Source organism: Lathamus discolor, chromosome 3 (genome assembly GCF_037157495.1).
Source record: "Lathamus discolor isolate bLatDis1 chromosome 3, bLatDis1.hap1, whole genome shotgun sequence".
NCBI classification, from domain to species: Eukaryota; Metazoa; Chordata; class Aves; order Psittaciformes; family Psittacidae; genus Lathamus; species Lathamus discolor.
Genome location: NC_088886.1, coordinates 32,822,833 through 32,842,596, shown reverse-complemented (window position 1 = coordinate 32,842,596; position 19,764 = coordinate 32,822,833). Strand labels below are relative to the sequence as shown.

General features: G+C 37.5%; 1 protein-coding gene across 16 annotated transcripts in view; it reads left to right on the top strand.

Moving 5' to 3' along the window:
- NAALADL2 (N-acetylated alpha-linked acidic dipeptidase like 2) overlaps positions 1 to 19,764 on the top strand; it is a 672,041-nt gene that overhangs the window by 468,081 nt on the left and 184,196 nt on the right. For all 16 annotated transcript variants that reach the window (XR_010611523.1, XM_065674560.1, XM_065674551.1 and 13 more), the window contains one exon: positions 3,752 to 3,950. Coding sequence is in view for 15 of the 16 variants with exons in the window: in XM_065674560.1 (XP_065530632.1) it covers positions 3,752 to 3,950 (199 nt within the window). In the remaining variant the exon portion in view is untranslated. The remainder of the gene's footprint in view (positions 1 to 3,751; positions 3,951 to 19,764) is intronic.

Genomic DNA, 19,764 nt, shown 5'->3' with positions numbered 1-19,764 from the left:
TTAAAAGCCTTTCTGTACTTTTGCACTTGTCTGAATCAGCAATAACAAGTTCAATCTCACAATCTACAGAAATAAAGGTAACCAGGTTTGATACTAGCTTTGTCTGTCTCTTAGGTGCTGTTGGCTGTAGAAGCTGATATCGTTCATAATTACAAGTCTGTGGGCCCACCTAGACTCATGCAGACCTTTTGGAAATTGATACCTGTTGCACCAGCCTTAGACTGTGGCTGAGTAGCACCAGGCGAATGTGCTAAGATGCTCTTAACTGTCATCAAAGTTTTCTGAAGCTGGTAAGCAAATGAGATGAACTGTCAGCATCTCTCATGTGTGCTAGCTGAGAGAGGCTGTCCTGGTTTCAGCTGGGATAGAGTTTATTTTCTTCCTAGTAGCTGGTGCAGTGCTGTTTTGGCTTCAGTCTGAGTACACCACTGATAACACACTGCTGTTTTAGTTGTTGCTCAGGAGTGCTTGCCACAACCAAGGACTTTCAGTCTCTGCCAGCGAGGAGGGCACAAGGCGGCAGGAGAGAGCAGAGACAAGACACCTGAACCAAACTAAGCAAAGGGGTGTTCCATACCACAGCACATCATACTGGGTATAAAAAGTGGGGGGAGTTACCCAGAAGGGACTGGTCGCTCCTCAGGCAGGCTGGGTATCAGGTAGCAGGTTCTGAGCATTTGTATTGTACATCACTTGTGTTTATTGTTTTGTTTTTCATTTTTTTACTTTCCCCTTTTAGTTTTTTCTCCCCTTGTTATTTCCCTTTTTGTTATTAGTAGTAGTAATATTACATTGTACTTCAGTTATTAAACTGTTTTTATCTCAACCCATGGGGTTTACATTCTTTCAATTCTCCTCCCCATCCCACCCAGGGGGAAAGGGAGGCATGAGTGGTGATGAGGGCTTCATGGTGATGGGTTACTGGCTGGGTTTAAACCACAACAGAGGCCTATGAAGACAAATTAAGTGTGGGTGAGATTTTCTGGTTTTCCCTGTATACAGAGAGCAAGGGCTGTAATTTAAAGCTCTTTGGCTGATACGATGTCAGTTGTGTGTTACTTCCTATCAGTTAGGCCCTTTCTTCTCCCCAGAATGGATGTTTTACAGATGTTACAGCAGCTGTAGTGCTTGGAGTGATAATAGTAGGCAGTGCTAGCAGAAGTCTAAAAATAATCTGGTTTATGAGAAGCCATTTCCAGGAAAGTCAGCATGACTTTCCACAGCCCTGGCACAACCCATACATTTCAAAATATCAGTCTAAACTCTCCATCCTTAAAAAAATCAATAGAGAAACATTTCGCTGTCATTTACTTGATGACTGCATAGTCATTGCCTACAGCTGTCTACTAGTCTTCCATTTGGCATCATTTTACCTGCTTGACCGCATTTCCCTGATCTTTTAGGGTGCTTTTCGGAATTACTTTCCCATCTGTCTGTATTGTTCAGAAAGATTCCCTCATTACTGTTCCCACCCATTATTCTTGACTGCTACAGAGGTGAAATGTGCAGTAGTTAGTTTTCTGCATGTATGACAGAAATATGTTCTTTGCCATGTGACACTGACATCTTGTCTTGAGAATCCTTTCAAGGATGTTATATGTTAGTACTGGCAAACCTTTCATCACCCTTTGAAAAACAAACAAACATGGAAAAATGCATTTTCCATAGACAAAGTATTTGCTGCTAAAGGAAAAGGATGAACATCTATTCTGTATCAGTAGGCCATATATGTTTTAGCAGCTGTGTACGAAGTCATCGGTAATTTCACAGAATCATAGAATAGTTTGGGTTGGAAGGGACTGTTGAAGGTCATCTGGTCCAGCCTTCTTGCAATGAGCAGGGACATCTTCAATCAGAACAAGTTACTCAGAGCTCTGTCCAATCTGGCCTTGAACACTTCCAGGGATGTGGCATCTTCCACCTCTTTCGACAATCTGCTCCAGTGTTTTACCACCCTTGTAAAAAAAAAATTCCGTAATATCTAGTCTAATTCTCCCATCTTTTATTTTAAAACCATTACCCCTTGTCCTATTGCAACAGGTCCTGCTAAAAAGTTTGTCCCCAACTTTCTTATAAGCCCTTTTTGAATATTGAAAGATGACAGTAAAGTCTCCCTGGAGCCTTCTCTTCTCCAGGCTCACTCTGTATTGACATGCAAAATAATATATTGCAATATGCCTTTTTAATGATAACCTCTTTGAAAAGAGATGTGTAACAACACCAGATTAGTTTGCTTGGACAGTAGCTGTCATGGTAGCAAAATTGAAGCTGATGGCAACATATTCTTTGCACTATAAATGTCTGTGGATTTGTGTTTCTGCCCCCTTTAGGGCACTTTCTACAAAGCTTTCCCATTCAGATTTTCCACTGCCAGGCCTGATCATCCAATTTCTCAGAGCATGAAAAATCTTCCTAGTGAATACAGCAACACACCGTAGCTGATCCTGAATTTGCAAGCTAATCAAAACCTGAAGCACTTTTCCCTCTCTCTTACGTGAAAACACATGTTCACATGCATGGTGAGCCAGTGTCATGCCTTCAGCTGCTGATTTGTCTGGGCTTATTCTCCTGTAGGTACTCGTAGGCAAGTGCATTCATACCAGATGGAACAAACACAATTTTAAAATGTTACTCTTGAGCAGTAATTCTCATAAGAGCAATCAGTTACACAGGGAAAAGCTTTTATATTCAATGTCTGTAAAAAAATAAATATCTATTTGGAGTAACCTGTTTCTGAATAAAATCCAGTTACATTTAGCAAATGTAATGAAATTCCACAGTATAATTCTCGTTCAAGTGTATACATACTCTTGAGTCACTTTCTTGTACTTGCAATGTTATTTATTTAACAACTAAACAGGAATTTTAGATGATTCATCATGATTCATATTGGAGACAAAAAGGCAAAGAATACAAAATACAATAAAGTGGTGGTGTCTTCTCAAGTCAAGTAACACTTGCAAGTTTATTTTTTCTGTAGAAGTATCACAAGCTGTTTTAAGACATTATTAGTTAAAGCATTATTTTATTTAAGAATCATTTGCACTTCCACTCCCAGCTTCTCAACTTGAGAAAAGTGTAAAACACAGTTGCCCTTGGTAGTGAAGTTCAGTGTGTTGCAGTAAAAACTACTGATGGCCTCAAAGCTGCATCCTTAGTTCTCAGTGGTAACACTAGCCATAGATGCTTGGCGGGTTTCGTACTTAAGTATTAACAAGGGGCTTGATATTAGTTTTATAAAGACTTTTTGGCTTACAGTGTGATGTAGAGTGCTTTTTACTTGGAACTGTAAAGTAAAATCTGTTGGTTTAGGGGAAAAATACTTGCTATGGAGAAGTGAGAGAGCATTTACAGGATTTTTATGTTTAAAAGGGTGGTCTGATTGGCTCCATTTCCAAATATAGAGTACGTATTTTCCTGTCATCTCACCTTCACTATTGAAAAGGCATAGCTGACATTTAAGACTGTTTATACAATATTCAGAATAAAAATTATAAGTAATTCCTCATAGCTTATTAGATCTTAAAACATCACAGCCCAATTTGATCATCTTTGAAAAATAGATCAGATCATATTGGAAATATAGATCATTATGCACAATGATCTATGACTTTCCTCAGTTCACTACATAATGCTCACAAGGGAAAAGAGGCTTGGGTTTTAATTGGGCTATTAATTTTAGCTTGTAAGCGAGAGTAATAAGTGATGTTCTCTGAATCACTGGAAACTTTCTTGCTCTTACTGTTTCTAGGTGATGAAGTAGACATTCCTCAGTTACTTGCAGTGGCATCGCGTCTGAGGGACACCGCAGAACTGTTCCAATCTGATGAGATGCGCCCGGCTAATGACCCAAAGGAGAGAGCTCCTATCAGAGTGAGGATGCTCAATGATGTGCTACAAAGCCTGGAGAAAAGCTTCCTGATTCATCGAGTTCCTCCAGGACTCTACAGGTATGGTGCTCAATGCATTCTTCATTTGAGCAAAAGCAGTAATCTCGCATTGCTTGGTTTTCAAAACTGTCATGCTTTAAAAAAAACATATATAATCTGAGGATCCGAGACTAAAGGTTTTTTTTTTCCTATCTCATTGTTTCTGTAAAAACATTAATTCACTACAATACAAGAAGTCATTAAAATGCCGCACTGTAGCATTTCTGTCATGACATCACTGCTAACAAGATGTACGGTGTGAAGGCAGCTCAAGCAGCATGACAGATACTTGTGTTAGTACAGTAAGCTTTCAGAAGAAGAAAATATTTGAAGTCTAATACTGCTTGACAAGCTCCATCTATATTTTATTTAAAACTTTTTACAGTTCATTGAAGATTCAGAATTATACAAGATACTGTGTAGCATTATTTAACATAATTAATTATGTAGCAGTGCTCTTGGGTGCATTTCAACCAGTCCAAGGCAGTACAGTGGAGTGACAGTCACCATTCATAACATCCTGGTTAGAATTATTCTCCAATATGTAGTCAGCTGCACTACCCAGGTTGACTCTAAGAAGTCATAATCATTCCATCTTTCACTTTCTAAGAAAGAAGGCTACAGGTCTGTATCTCTTACCATGGATACCTCTAAAAAAAACCCCAAAAAACAAAAAAAAAAACTCACAATAGCCTAAAAAAAAGTAAGAAAAGTAAGAACTGGCTGAGCCTGCTCTGAATAATGACTGGCCCTCTGGCTGTTCAGGAGAAGTAATAAAGTGTGGGCACGTGCTTCAGTACTAACAGTCCAAAGCACTGCACTGCAGCCCACTGATGTAGTGTGTCATAGCCTGACCCCAAGGATATGTTTTGAATGGGCTATTGAGCGAGGGCATATGTGGGCTGTTTGACTTCACGAAGCCTACTGGGAGTATTTTGAAGGATTCTGTGGCTGAAGGTAGGCGGTGGTTTATCCATAGTGCCCATTAGGAGGCTTCCTCAAGTAAAAGTGTTCCTAAAGCCATACCCAGGTTTTACTTCATGGGGAACTGGTTTGCATGTTCAAAAAAGAGAGCTTAGAAGTGAACTGACATACATACACGGGAGACAGACAGGGGCCAGGACACAGAACTGAATGAAGCATCTCCGTTATTTAGAAATATAATTGTACATGTAACCAAAACAAACTAATGTAATTAAATGGTACTTTGTTGCAATTGATGGGAAAAATTGTCTAATGTCTTGTGCAAATTATTGTTTCAAGTGGGCACAAAATAGACAGATGATAGAGGAAGACTGTGGAAGAAAAGCAGAAAGCTACAGCATCAAGAGGAAGAGATTCCAAGCATTAGGAATGCATAAAACAAATGCAACCATCTTTTAACCAAAAAAAAAAAAAAACCCACAAAAAAACAGACAAAAAAATCCCTATAGCTATAATAAATAAAATTTAACAGTGATATTTGGGGAGAGACTAATTGGCATCCCGGCTGTGACTGGATTTATAATATAAAAAAATAAACCAAAATGTGATTAAACAAAGTCTAATATTCCAGATTTAGCACTGCTGTCTTTCTTGTCTGAACTGGTACAGTGTTGCAAAGGGGCCACAAAACTGAATAGTATAATGTAGTGTGTCTGTGTGTATCAAAACCACACATTGTAGAATGTGTCCCGGTGCTTTATTTAAAAAAATGAATTATGCCAAAACTTAAGATTCCAGTAAGAAGGTTTTTTGAGGTCTTCTAATATTTAAATTCTTGCACTGTTTGTGGTATTAAGTTTGTTATTCACAAGATGTAATTGCTAGATATGCAGCAAATATGTGGATTAAATTTTTCACCTTACTGCTCTCAGCAGTACTCCAGTGCAGGGCACAGTATTCACCCTGGCAAAGTCGATAGTGTAGAAGTGAAAGTTTTGTAATTTTTCCCCTCTCGATTTCATTAAATTTGATATAAGGTTTAGCAGTAGATGATAAGGATACTGTAGTTTGTGGAAAAACTTTTGATTTGACTTTACTCTGAATTATTTTGCCTAATGTCAACTGGCGTATATAACAGCAGAGTACACCTTGTGTATCATCATCATTTTAGACACTTATTTTAAAAGAATGCATTCTTTGTACTGTGCCAGAGTGTGTAACTGTAGTGTAGATTTACCTTTAATGCAGACAGAATCCAGGACAGTGATAGATTTCTGGTTTACTTTCCTGACATTTAAAACCTGCAGTGCAGTTTCTTCCCGAAAAACAAAACCCCAACATCTAACCACATGCCTTTATTTGGGTTATTTTTCACTTTTTAGGGATTGAAAGTCCTTCTATTAATTGATGCAGACATACGAATGTTTTATATTCTGAAGCTGTAATTGTATCACAGCAACACTAGAAGTACTTTAAAAAAACTGATGTATTTTTTTTCCTTGTGTAACATTAGGCTTTTCTTTTTGTAATTTGATAAAGAAAAACAAATGAGAAAATCGGTCTCACAGCCAGGACCTTGTATGTTGTGTTTCATCCCAGTCAGAAGATTGATAGGCAAGTTATAAACCCCTGAAATAGTGGTTTATAATGGGAATGCTGGCAGCCCTTTAACTATAGCAGCGCAAGCAGTGCAGCAATAAATACTATGCTTCATCTGTAAACAGAAATTTAGGATGCAGTCTGCAGCCTTGACCTTCAGGCTCCAACTGTGTTTAGATCATTAAGATTCCATAAATACTGTAATTTAGAGCCTTCTGAAGGAAGAATTTGTGTGCACAGTAAAGCACGTATGCTTCATGAAAAAATGATTGCTTCCCATATACCCATTTGGACTCATATTCTCAACCTCAATCAAAGTACTTGACAAATTTGCTGAAGTTTAGGCATCATTTTTAGGCTAGTGTTTGTCCTAATTCAAAGCTCTCTGGATCTATACTATGTTTTCTTTTCTAGAACTTGAATTAAAGAAGGAGGTGGATTATTTTTTTTCTTTATTGCAGGCAGTGGGTTTCAACCTGCTCGTGCTTGTCCACTACAGGGAAACCAATATAGCTTTCTATATTTTTTTTCCTATGGTCTGTGCACACACTGCTCCAGCTGTAGTCTGTTACTGTATGTGTGTACTTAAAAAAATAGATGTGTCATTCCAGTGAGTATCATAGGGCAGTATTTGGCCACAATTGATGCATTATTCATCTATAATGAGCAATAAAAATATTAAAAGTTACTAATAGAATTCAAATTACTTTAATTTTTGTATAATTATATTACAATAGCCTGAATAACAATGATTTGTATTAGCAGGTTGTTCAGTAAAGTGTAAGAAAACACTGTAGTTTAGATGATTGTCCTTCTTACCTGAATTTCATTACATTGAACTGAAAAGTTGACAATAGCATACTTTCCCTGTGATTCTCTGTTTCCAGCTGATCTGGAAATATACAAGTACAGCTTTTATCAGGGTATTTTAGTCTTATCCACAAATTTAGGCAGAATGAAAAATAATAGGTTGAAAAATGTTATCCTGCTTTGCAAAGGTTACCCTGCAGCTTGATTTGGGGTTAAGACAAAATCTCTGTGTTTTATTGTAATTGAAGAATTTCTGTGATTCCCAGTGGTAACCCCAGGTAGGCTTTCTATTTCCAATATAAATGTTTAGGAATGAACCAGGATAGCTATTGGTATTTTTCATTTATCTGCCTTTTCTTCACATAACATAATCATAATATTATTTTCTGATTTCTATTTTGTCATTATTTTAATGGGATAATCAGTAGAAATTTATATGTTTGTTTCTTTCTCTGTTTCTTGCTTTCTACTCTCACAATGTATACTTGAGTTGAACATTTCCATATATTTTCTGGTGATCATATTTTCCTACTAGTACTAATAACCATAGATTACACTGCAGTGGCATATATGAAGCTAAGGTAAGAACAGAGGTTCTGTTACTTTAGGCACTGTGCATAGACAGGAAAAACTAGAGATGATCTCAAGCATATTGTCCTCTCAGTGAGGTTGTCAGCCTTAGCAGAAACATAAGGTGATTCTATAAATGCCGATACATAGTAAGAAACACCCAAATTCTTACCATCATCAGCATTCAGTGAAGCACATGTAGTTGCCTGCTAGGGACAGGAGAAGATGCTTTATCTCTGTAGTCTAAAAAAAAAAATAGGTGCTTCAGCCTTAGGTAAACATAGGTTGAAACAAAGACCTGGGGCAGTTTCCCTTCAGTGAAAGCAGCTTGTCTGATAAGGTTAAGGAAGTTCTCACTGACTCCTGCTCTGATACTGGTTAACCAAATCTCTGCATGGCTTCTGAGAGAGAACAGATTTAATGTCTGTAAATTAACGTTTGGAAATTAGCTAATCTAGCGACTGTGTCCATGCTGAGCAATTGGTCTTCCTCTTCGACTTTTTCTTGAACATCTTTCTTTGGTGAATCAGCTAATCCCAAAATCTCTTAGTCTAAAAGTCTACTGTCATGCTTTTGCATACTTTTCCCAAGTCAAACATACCTATCAAAACATTGATACCAGCAACATCATGGGAAACAAGACAGCATGTGTCGTCCTGGTGTTTGTAAATACTGAGCTCTAATCTAAGGCCTAGACTAAGTAAGACCATTCCTACTGTTCCTTGATTATTTTATTATATATCTTGTATGTGCTGATCACTACAGCTTCTGAAAACCTGTCAGCCTAAAGTATCTGTCAAGTCTTTGTGTTCACTCCTTTTAGGTATTCACACAGAGAGCTTGTGTCTGTTTTTTGGAAGGTGTAGCACTACGTTGGTATTGGAACAGTGAATAATAATATTGCAAAAAAATGAGATTATCAAGAAGCCTTCATGGACTATCAGGCACAGGACACTCAGTGCAGTAAGATGTCCTCTTTTAGTGGAAGTGTTTGATTTCTTCTGGTCCATATCTAATCTTCATATTTGATGGATGCTGTCGATACCAGATGCATCCAATAATAAGAATGCAGGGTTTCCTCGAATACCCTGTGATGCTTCCATGAAGATTTCCAAATCTAAGAGTCACTAAAACCGGAGTTTATGTCTTCAGTCTTTAAAAATAAAGTCAAAAGAAGAAGGAAAAAAAAAAAAAAAAAAGACACACAAGGGCTCAGGCTGTCATTTCTGCTCCAGTTAGGTGGTTTTATTCCTAATGGACCATTGCTTAAGGATCAGTTGTGTCATGACTGACAGTTCTTTTAATAATTTTATACAAGAAACAAAGTTAACTTGTGTAAAATCTTCCATTTAAGAGTTTCATCTTCACTTGCCAAGTTTAACTTGTCCATTAAGGCTCTATGCACCTACCTGTCACCACTACTCATGGAATTGTCACAAGGGCTGTTGTGATATATCTAATACATGTAATTGCATGGATTGAGTAATAAGTAGGTGAAAAATAAGGATTCAGAAAACAATCTGTGTTTTCCAGAAGGACCTCCAACAGTTTTTATTGCTCCTTCATGCAGGTTAAACTTTTCTTTTGCTTCTTTATAAATAAATAACAGCAAATCAGTATGTTATAATGCTCTGAATAAAATACCTGCAGTAAGCAACAATAGATTGTGCACCCTGAATTTGTCATAATGAAATCAAAGAACAATCAAAAGATGTTTTTAGCATCACACAAAAAGGTGATTTACATTGCTGCTATTCCTGCCACTCAAGTGTTGTTCACTAGCGCAAATGTTTTCCTTTCAGACTGAGATTTGTTACATATGTTCCTGACATATGTATGGAGTCTACTTCTTTGTTTTGCTGATAAACTGCAGCAGATTCTCAGGTGTCAAAATTCACGTGCCCATAGACTCTAGTTGCTAAAGATACGTTTAGTAGGAAAATTAAAGTTATTATTAAATCTCCATGGGTAAACAAGCTGCTCACTAGGTTTACGAAGGACAGCATTAAAGATGCAAGTATACTGCTAATCTTACACAGTAACAAGGGTAAACTTGTAGTGCAATGTCAGCTGAAAAAAAAAAAAACAGCCTATCACAGAGTTTCTACAGAAAGACACTAATTCTGACTCATTGTGTAAACTCTTTGCAGGTTTGGGTTTTTTTGTTATGAACTCTTCATTTGTGGCTTCAAGTAGAAAATCCTCCTGGATACTTTGTTGTCATTAAGGCATTTTTGACTGCCATGATCCGAACACGTGGAATTTTTTTGTTGCCCTGCATTGTATTATGTTGAGCAGGGAGTGATTTGATAATGGTGCTGGTGATCCTTAGTGTGGGAAATACTACAACAGTTCATGTTGCACTGGCAGTAGCAGATAATGGTTCATTTTGTATTATCTGCCATGTGCCATTTCCAAATACAATACTAAAATAATTTTGGGGGAGAAGGGAAGAATTGTGTGCTGGTTTTGGAATAGTGTACTTCAGATTTTGCCAATCAGCCAGAATAAATGAATTTCATCTTCCTGCACAGCAGTGATTTTCCATCTGACTTTTGACCTAATAACTTGTATCTTTCAAAATTTACATCGCTTTTTCTTCTATAGTTGTGCCACATCTTGGAAGTGGAGTTTTGATTAGTGGTATTACTTGCTTCATTTTCTAATTCTTCACTGCTGTGTCATACCTCTGCAGTTCTTGTTCAGCCCACTTCTCTCTCATACGCATTTGTCCAAATGTAATTTTACACATAAAATATCTTCTCTTTTTCTTCTACCTTCTTCCTCCAAACTTTACAGTGTTTGTGTGGTCTGACTGTAGTTAATGCACATGTAAATTAGAGATGATGCACATGTAAATTAGAGATGGTGGGCCCAAATATTCCGGACAGAAGTGACACAGTTTCAGTAACACTTGCTTCATTGCTAACTTCATGAACTACTAATGGCAAAAAACACACAGGAAATATTCCAAGGATGGTTTTATGTTCTTACCAAGAATCTGGGAAAGCAAAAAGAAGTTTCATGAGAAAGGTGAACAGTGGAAGCTATGCACTGTCAGAAGATTTGAGATGCTGTGCAGTGCTTGGTACATCTTAGTTACTGCTTACTTGGAAGGTGATTTTTCTCCTAGGCATTGGTAGCAGACGTTGAATGAAAGGATTGTGTTATATGCTTCTCTAAATAGATGTTGTGTTGTCTGGTGATCAGGCTTTATAGAAGTGGTGACAATCCCTAGTCAGTATCCAGAGTCTTTACAACATAGGCTGAAGTGGATTTTATCATAAAACTGAATAGGGTCATCTCTGCAGATCGCTCCTGATTAGAAAAAAAAACCACCATAAAACTTATGAGAATAGAATGACAATTCTTAACTGCCAGGTTATTTTTTTCTAATTGTAAAACCACAGGCAAAGCAGTTAGTTAATGACATGGCAAGCAGTGATGTGAATTTAACCAAGAAATATTTCCAATCAAATCCTGAATACTAGATTCTAATAGCATTAATATAGATACCACTGTCTTTAAAAAAAATGCCATGACATGTCTGGCACACTAATTTCAGTTTAAAATTAAAATTTGAGTGAAAATCATACATCAAGGTCACTAGCAGAATCTGGAGTAACAACCTTGATATAAGGGGGACTAAAGTATTCTATTCACTATATTTCTCTCAAGCATTATAGCTGGGTGTTACGTTAGGATATAACATGGGTGTGAGGACAAAAAGTTCTCTCCTGAGAATCTACTAGAAGCCAGACATAATTAAGATCACTTCCTATTCACACAGATGCCACAGATACTCAAAATGGGATTTGAGGGACTGGAAGAAGATACAGTCCTTAGTCTGCTCCTTCAGTGGATCACCATAATGTAGTATCAAAATTAAGCCGTAACTCTGACTAGCTCAAGCAGTTTTCCCCAATAATACCTTCTGCTACCAGTGCAACGCCCAAGAACAGGCTTAGTTAGGGAAGTGTGGGAACTGCTTAATTCATGATGGACCAGCAAGAACAATATTCTAGCAGCATCCACATTTTCTGTGCACTGGGCAACTTTGGGAAGGGTTCTGACCTAGTCCTTCCAGCCCCTCCAGGGGTGATTGAACCGCACTGTGGTTGTTCTGGCTGTAGGCCAGATAGATAGAATTTCGTCCACTGGGATATTGACTCTAACATTCATCCGTGTGTGGAGCAGCACATTTGTCCTATCATAAATCAGTAGCAATTGCTAGTTTGATAATGATCTTATGAATTCCTGCTATGGTTATTATTTTTCTCATGACTGATAATCATGCTGAATTATGACCTCTCTTAATACTGAGAAGATGCAATTGAGTGTAACTCATACTCAAAACACCTGATGCATCCGAGTGGCTATTCAAATGTTTTTTCCTTTGGAAGCACCAGTACATGTAATGACCATGAAGTAATGACTGTATTTGTTGTCTTCTAAATTTTTACTATTTAAAGAGCATTTGCTGCATAAATACTACTGAATTAGCCATCTGCAGAGATGTAATTATGGTAGACTTTAAAGCTTATTTAAACAGGGAACATGAAAATCTTTTCATTACACCTGCAAAAGCAGAAAACCACTGTAATTAGGGATTATGTCATGGCTGGAGACCAGCTTTCTCACTTCCCTAGTATGAATGGTAGACCTGGGTGTACATACATTTATTTTTCCTGTATGCAATTCAGATGAATTTTCTTCTGTCGTTTTAATTAAATTGAATTGTACACTTAGAGTTCTGTCTGTAGTATGCATCAGCCTCATTGCGTTTTTGATACAGGAAGTATTATTATGTATATTGAAATTTCATACAGGATTGGTGGTCCAGAAGACAAGGCTTCATCCAGGAAAAAGTTCATATGCTTTCCACAAACGTGCATGGCCCTCACCTTGCAAAGAACCTGGATTTTCTTGCACAGTGACATTTCTTTGACTGTGTAGACTTATTACGTATTTTAGCCCATTCTCAGCAGTTGTTCTGCTAGCTGTAAAAGCGCTTTTACAGTCAGCTATTCAGTGAGCTTAGAGCAGAGCTATCATGCCTGAAGTACTATATTTTGAATTTATTAAATATGACAGAAACTTTTTTTCATTTGTCTAATAAACAGTAGGGTTGATATTATTTTTTAGATCCATATATATGGTTCCACATGTTTGGTCATGACAGATAAGAACCACTCATGAACATTTGAAATATTAGCGGGAACTTTTCTAGAATATAGTACAAAAATAAGTGAAATTCACTGGAAAAATATTAGTGTGTAATACTTCCCCCACTGATATATTACCCAGGAAATAAGGCTTAGAAATTTGGTCTTGAAGTCATGAACAGGAAAACTACCTTAACAGGGATTAAGTGTTAATTTTGTGTGTATGCATTCCATGTAAGGTAATAAAAATATAACTTGAGGCATTTCTCTAAATAACATATTATGACATGATTATTTTTTTATCCCTAGTTAACTCCTATGATAATGACCTTTCTGATTTTGGCTATGATGCTCATAGCATCATGTCTCATGGTATGGAGTTACTTGTGATAAACCTAGTTGGGATCAGAGCTGGAGATCAAGGTCAAGCCAGTTTGCTGCATCAAACACCTGACACTGCTTGCTGCTTTGTTAAGAAATGGCATTCCTCCTTAGGAATTGAATGTTTTACATAATTTCTAAATAAAAATCCCCAGGAAACCTTCAGAACATCAGCTGTGAGTCATTTGGAAATAATTTTTTAATTCACTTCCCTCAAGTCCTTCGAAATAGTAGCACATCTGCTTTGAATTTGAGTATTTCAGACTGAGACATCCTTAAAAGAAAAAGAGTTTCCTCCAAATTATTCAGCATAAGCAATGTGAAAAGCAAGCATAGCATAAATCATTCTTTAATAGTTCTTTCACTTTCCCTTTAGGATTATAAATGCTCATACATGCAAACTGGAATCTAGTAGATGAATCTGTAATGGATCAACAGGATAGGTCTAAAGGTGGGAAGGTCTGCAGATAAGGTTAAGATGGGGGTTTATAAGTCAAGTCTCATAGGGTCACCTTTTTAGGTGGAATTTGTCAGGTGATGGTGAGGGCTAGCTTACTACATGATGGGGAGCCAATACTATACTATGGCCACAGGGCCCAAGTGATGCAAGCAGGAGAGGCTTGGGAGTGGCAGACAAGGCTAGTCAGGGACAGTAAGATGTCTTAGTGCACTTGAGCCCTTGACAAAGATCTAAGGTGCATCAAGATGAAACTTTTGCTGGAGTTAGGGATAGGCTTTAGTGATAATTCATAAAATCAGAGAATCATAGAATGGTTTGTGTTGGAAGGGACCTTAAAAGATCATCTCATCCCAGAAGACCAGGTTGCTCAAAGACCTGTCCAACATGGCCTGGCTCACTTCCAGGGATGGGGCAGCCACAGCTTCTCTGGACAACCTGTTCTAGTGCCTCGCCACCCTCACTGTAAAGAACTTCTTCCTAATATCTAATCTAAACCTACCCTCTTTTCAGTTTAATGCCATTCCTCTTTTTCCTGTCACTACCTGCTCTGGTAAGAAGTCCCTATCAAGCTTTATTGTCAGCCCCTTTAGGCACTGGAAGGCTGCTGTAGGGTCTCCCCAGAGCCTTCTCTTCTCCAGGCTGAACAAGCCCAGCTCTCTCAGCCTGTCATTGTAGGAGAGGTGCTCCAGCTGAGTGTCTTCATGGCCCTCCTCTGGACTCACTCCAATAGATCCACATCATTTGTATGTTGGGATACAGTATGCAGTAAAAGATCAGTGTGCTTTACAACAATGGATTCATTATCTTAAAAAAAAAAGTACTGTAATCAAATATAACTGTGAGGAAATAAAAGATAATGTGTCTTGTAAACAGCTATCATTCCAGTTTGGCTTCTCTTTTTTACCTTTGTTTATTTGGCAGGCAGTCAAGCCAATCCAAGCATCAAGACACTTTACAAAGTTGCCAAAATCAGGATTTTTTTTTTTTTTTTATTTATCAAGCCCTATTATAAATTGACCTGCCAAATTAATTCAAATCTGGAGTAATTACCTTCTTGTAGTCTCATGTCCCAACAGTTTTTTGTTAGATGCAGCCTTACCATAACTCCCTTTGCTATAATTGACTCAGTTAGAGGTGTCCTGACTCCTGTCTCTTATGCAAGATAAATTTCCATATAGCAGGAACAGAATTTATCCGGTTTACCACTGTCACATAACAAATGCCTTTGAAATGCCTTTCAGTTGATTAGACTTTCTTTGGGTTTGATACCTAGATTAGCTGTAGCCTATCAACTGCTGATACTATGCAAATACATATCTTTTTGGCAGACACTCACCTGTGAATGTACATGGTTTAAATATATCATTTTCTGTAATCCATACCAGTAGAACAATTTGCAAAATTATAAATGAGAGCACTAAGTGAAGGTAGTTGATGATGCTTCAGAAAGCATAGGGTGTTTAGCATAGTGAAGGAATGGAGTGATGTTTACAGCTGAGTTGCCCTAAAACATTGGCTTCCATATCTCCATCTTCCCTGTATGTTCGGTCACACGTCCCGAGAGCCAGTGACTTCTACTGTTCTATCCAGCAAGAAATGAGCATCGTAGAAAAATGTTCTTGCCCTGGATGAGTTACGATAACATGTAATAACAGTTCACCAGTGCATGAATTTTGTCTTGGTAAAAGTTGGTCTTACATGGCCACCAGCAATAATTTTATAATTATAAACCTGACACAGTAGTGCTGTGAAATAAAATAGGTATGTAGGTGTCAAAAAAGTTTAAAAAGAGGAAATGAGAAGCGCTGTTGGAGATCGGAAGGATAGGGGACCCAGAGGAAGAAGGGTGGCTTTCAGTACCTTCACCATAAAATTTTCTGCGGTACAAACTAGTGTAAATAAACTAATATAAATCAGCTCATGCAGTTTCCAGGAAAGAAGAATTTGTAATATTTTTATGTCCTACAATAAATAAACACCCTGTGGAACTGGAAGTCCCAACATGAAGTGTCATTACTAGGATGCATTGATTTGTTTATTTACCAAATTAATAATATTTTATGTTTTGCAAACATGAATTTAAAAAACCCCACAACTTACTAGATGTAAGAGAAGTACATTCAAAAATTAACATTACCAAGAGAAACAGAAATGCAGAGAATCCCTGTTCTGATGTGCTTTTATTCTTGGAAGAATTTATAAAACTGAATTTGTGAGGATGCTGAAGTATCTCTGGTCACAGCATATTGAGTTATAACTGGAAAAGACAGAGGCTGCCCATAGCATTTATCTGTAAGCAATTCTAATGTGATTCCACAGAAAAAAGCTGCACTCATTTCATGTGGGATTCTATATTTGCCATCATGTCCTAATGATTTAATAGTTACTTTTCAAAATCTCTTAAGTAGGAGGCTGTTTGTAAGTACCTGAATAATTCAGCTTGTGTTGTACATAACTTTTCTTGTAAGCTAAAATATCCTTTTTCATGGCAAGAATAATGTAATAATCTAGTTTTATCTTGAACTGTTGAGTTGTTATAAGCAACAAAACAGTTTGAAGTTGTGTTGAAGTGAATATATTTTTAGGGTGACCTGTCATTCAAGAATTTGTCAAATTAATTTTGGTATGGTTGGGGGGTGAGGTTACATCCTTATTTGTGATAATCTAAAACATCATTTAACTCTCTGGCATTATTTTGATAAGTAATGCTTATTTTCCTAGGCCTGCAAAGGGCTCTTAAAAATTACAGAAGAGGTTCTTTTACTATTCATTTTTATAATTTCTTTGCTTTAGTTTGCTATGGCTGATTTTTTTTGTTTGGAGCCATTTTACATCTTTCAGTGGTAATGCCTGAAGTTATTAATTAGGTTCTTACTTCAGTTTTACACTTTTCAGGTCACTATGATGTGCCATTGAAACAAGCCCATCAAGATGAATGATGGGGGTTGTAATTTCATTAGTGTCATCAATGTATTGCACTTTTTGGTTTAGGCATCTCTTTTCAGTTTGTGTGGGTCAGGCTACCTGTGCAAAACTATCAAAATAGTTAAAAATTAAGATAGATACTAAAGCAGTTAGGCCAGAGGCTGTAGTTGTTGGTCTAGAGGTGTAGGCTACAAAACCAATTTGTATTAAGGAATGTTTAAGTAATTGAGTTTCACAGTATAAATTAAAGTCTCTTGGTATCATTATGCATATTGTGGTCACGTAGTGATATCTTGTGCCAGTGGAATAGCTGGGTTTTATTTTTCAGTCTATGCGTAATCTTTAATGAAAACCCTTCTCCGACTTGTAAAGATTTGAAAGTCATAAACTAGATTAACCATTTCATCTGATGAAGCTTGGACAGAGATAAGAAGTTGTATAAATTGATTCTTATGAACATGCATAAAGAGATAAATCATTTTACGCAACAAAGGGGCGGCATGGCTTGCCAAGCAAAGAGAAGTAATTGGAAAATTTAAGATCCTGATGAGAACTCCTAACAGAAAATCTGGAAAAACAGGTGCCATATAATGTTTCTTATTATTTGCATCCATAAAAATAAAAAGTAGGTTCTGTCATACTATGCAATCAGCTATGCCAAACTCATATTACTATTGCAGAAGTTACAATATTTTTTTTTTTTTTATTTATGGTAGCAGAATGCTTGTCTTTCATTTATCAAACAGTGAAGCTTTTCTCATTAGACACTGATTTGTACTGTAGTCAGGTGTGCTGGGCTAGGAATACTTGTCCTTTACTGTGGATCACCTGCCTGTGGTTTAACTGTGGATTCACCTGTGATTCCAAAATCACAGCAGTAGGGTTAAACTGTATTAACCTCCTTGTATGTCAAGGTAAACCATCTTTTTATCCTGTGTCCTTGTTAGGAGCACATTTGGAGGTTGGAATAGGAGAAGATCTGTTCCCATTCATCAAAACCTTTTTCTCAGTAATCCCCAAACTCCCCCAGTCTTCAGGTCATGCTCTCTTGTCTGTTTTCTAGCAGTCTAAGTTAGCGTTGCTCTGATGATGGTTATTGTCTTATGACATTTTTCTTAGTTGACATTACCCTGAATACAGGAATAGAGGGATCCCATTACAGATCAAGATGCCAATCTTGTAGGCATTTGGAGCATTTTCATCCTGACCCTTCAGAATTCTATCAGAATTCTAGCCTAGTCAAACTCTCCCAGCTACCAGCAAACAGATAGGACTGTCACATGCCTCCTGAGAGTGGGGAAGTGATTATCTCTAGCATTGCCCCTGCTATTCAAGGACTTTGAGGGGTTGTGAACAGGCTTCTGTCTCCCTGTGAACTATGGGAACTCTAGAGGAGAGTTCTTCAAAAGCCTGGTTCTGCTTGCACTGATCTCAGCAGGAGTCCCTAAATTGATTTCAGAGGAAGGAAAATCAATCCTCTGCTTTGAAAACTACAGTATTTCCCATAGCACAGCCTGGCCTTAAAAACAACCAACCAGAAATTTATCTGGTTCTCAACACACAGTTTTCATTTAATGTATCACAGAGATGCTTTAGGGACAGTCCATGATATAACATGAGTCACCTTTGAGCATAAACTCTGTTATAGTCTCAAGGAATAGTAGAAGTTCAGAGCTGAGGAAGCAGGCAGTTGTCCTCTGACTGGTACAGTGTGAGCTGAAGAAGTTATTGCCACATCTGTTTATTACTGTCCTCTTGATGGAGGTTTCTGTCCCCACTGAGTTCTTTCTGCAAGTGCTCCTAACCTGTTTCCGTCCAAATGATAAAGTCAGTGATGATTCTCTGTTTAAACTATGTAAGCTATCCTATTACAGTGTTGGATTCTATTTTCCTCCTCTGTTTAAAACTCTTATGTATTGTATTGCAGACCACTTGAAATGGCTATATATGATGCTGTCAGTCTGTAAAGCTTACCATTCCTATTGCACATCACTGGTTTTGGATGTATACCCAGTTTAGGCAGATAATAACATAAGAACAGAAAAAATGTTGTAAGAGTTATTTCATCTTTGAAAAACATTTCCCCTCATTTGAAGCATTTTTTCAAACTGGAAAAAATGACAGAAGATTGTAGGTGTTCTGTGGTGTCACTTGCTGGGCTGTATTGTTATCATTCCTCCTTGTAGACTGGCAATTAGATGATTCATATAATAATAAGGTACACTTTTGTAGTAATCTGTCTTGTAGGTACTTACTTGGCAGTCTTATTACTAATTTGGAGTTGCCATTGGGCCTGTTCTGTCGTGCAATTAGATTACTAACAGAGTATACAAGTTGTTCTGCTGTCTTGCTGGTTTCGTTCTGTGAAATAACTTCTCCCCTGCCCTGAACACCTGCCTTGTATTTAAGGATGAGGTCCTGCACCAAATCATATGTAGCTTTCCTGTTTCAAATTTCTCACTTCTGTTTACAGTCAAAGGAGTTCATGGGTGGAGATTTATGGTAGTTACATGCTCTTCTAATTAGGATAATGTTTGCATCTGGTTTTAGAGCCTGCTTCAAAGAATCTCATTGAAATCACTGACTAGCTTTGAATTTTGAACCTGCAACACCTCATACAGATAACATTTCCAAGGGCTCAGATGTTACCTTTGCATGTGATTTTTTTACGAGCCATTACAAAGTCTTGCAGATATTATAGGAAGACATAGATTTCATTTTGTAGGGATTTAACTGTACATTCCATTTATTTCTTTCCTCAAGTATTCAACATTAAAGATGGGTTGCTCTTGTTCTAATGCCACCAAGGATTATTGATGGAAAAAAAGTCTCTGCTGAAAGCAGTGAGAGTTTTACCACTGACTTGACTACAGCTAGTATTTCACCTCTGAAGTGTGAAATAAATAACAGGAGCAGACTGGGGGGGAGTGGAGCGGGAGGAGGGGAAGAAATCTGTGGCTGGGGTCCACAGGAATAACCAAACCTGTTTTAGGGGGGAGTA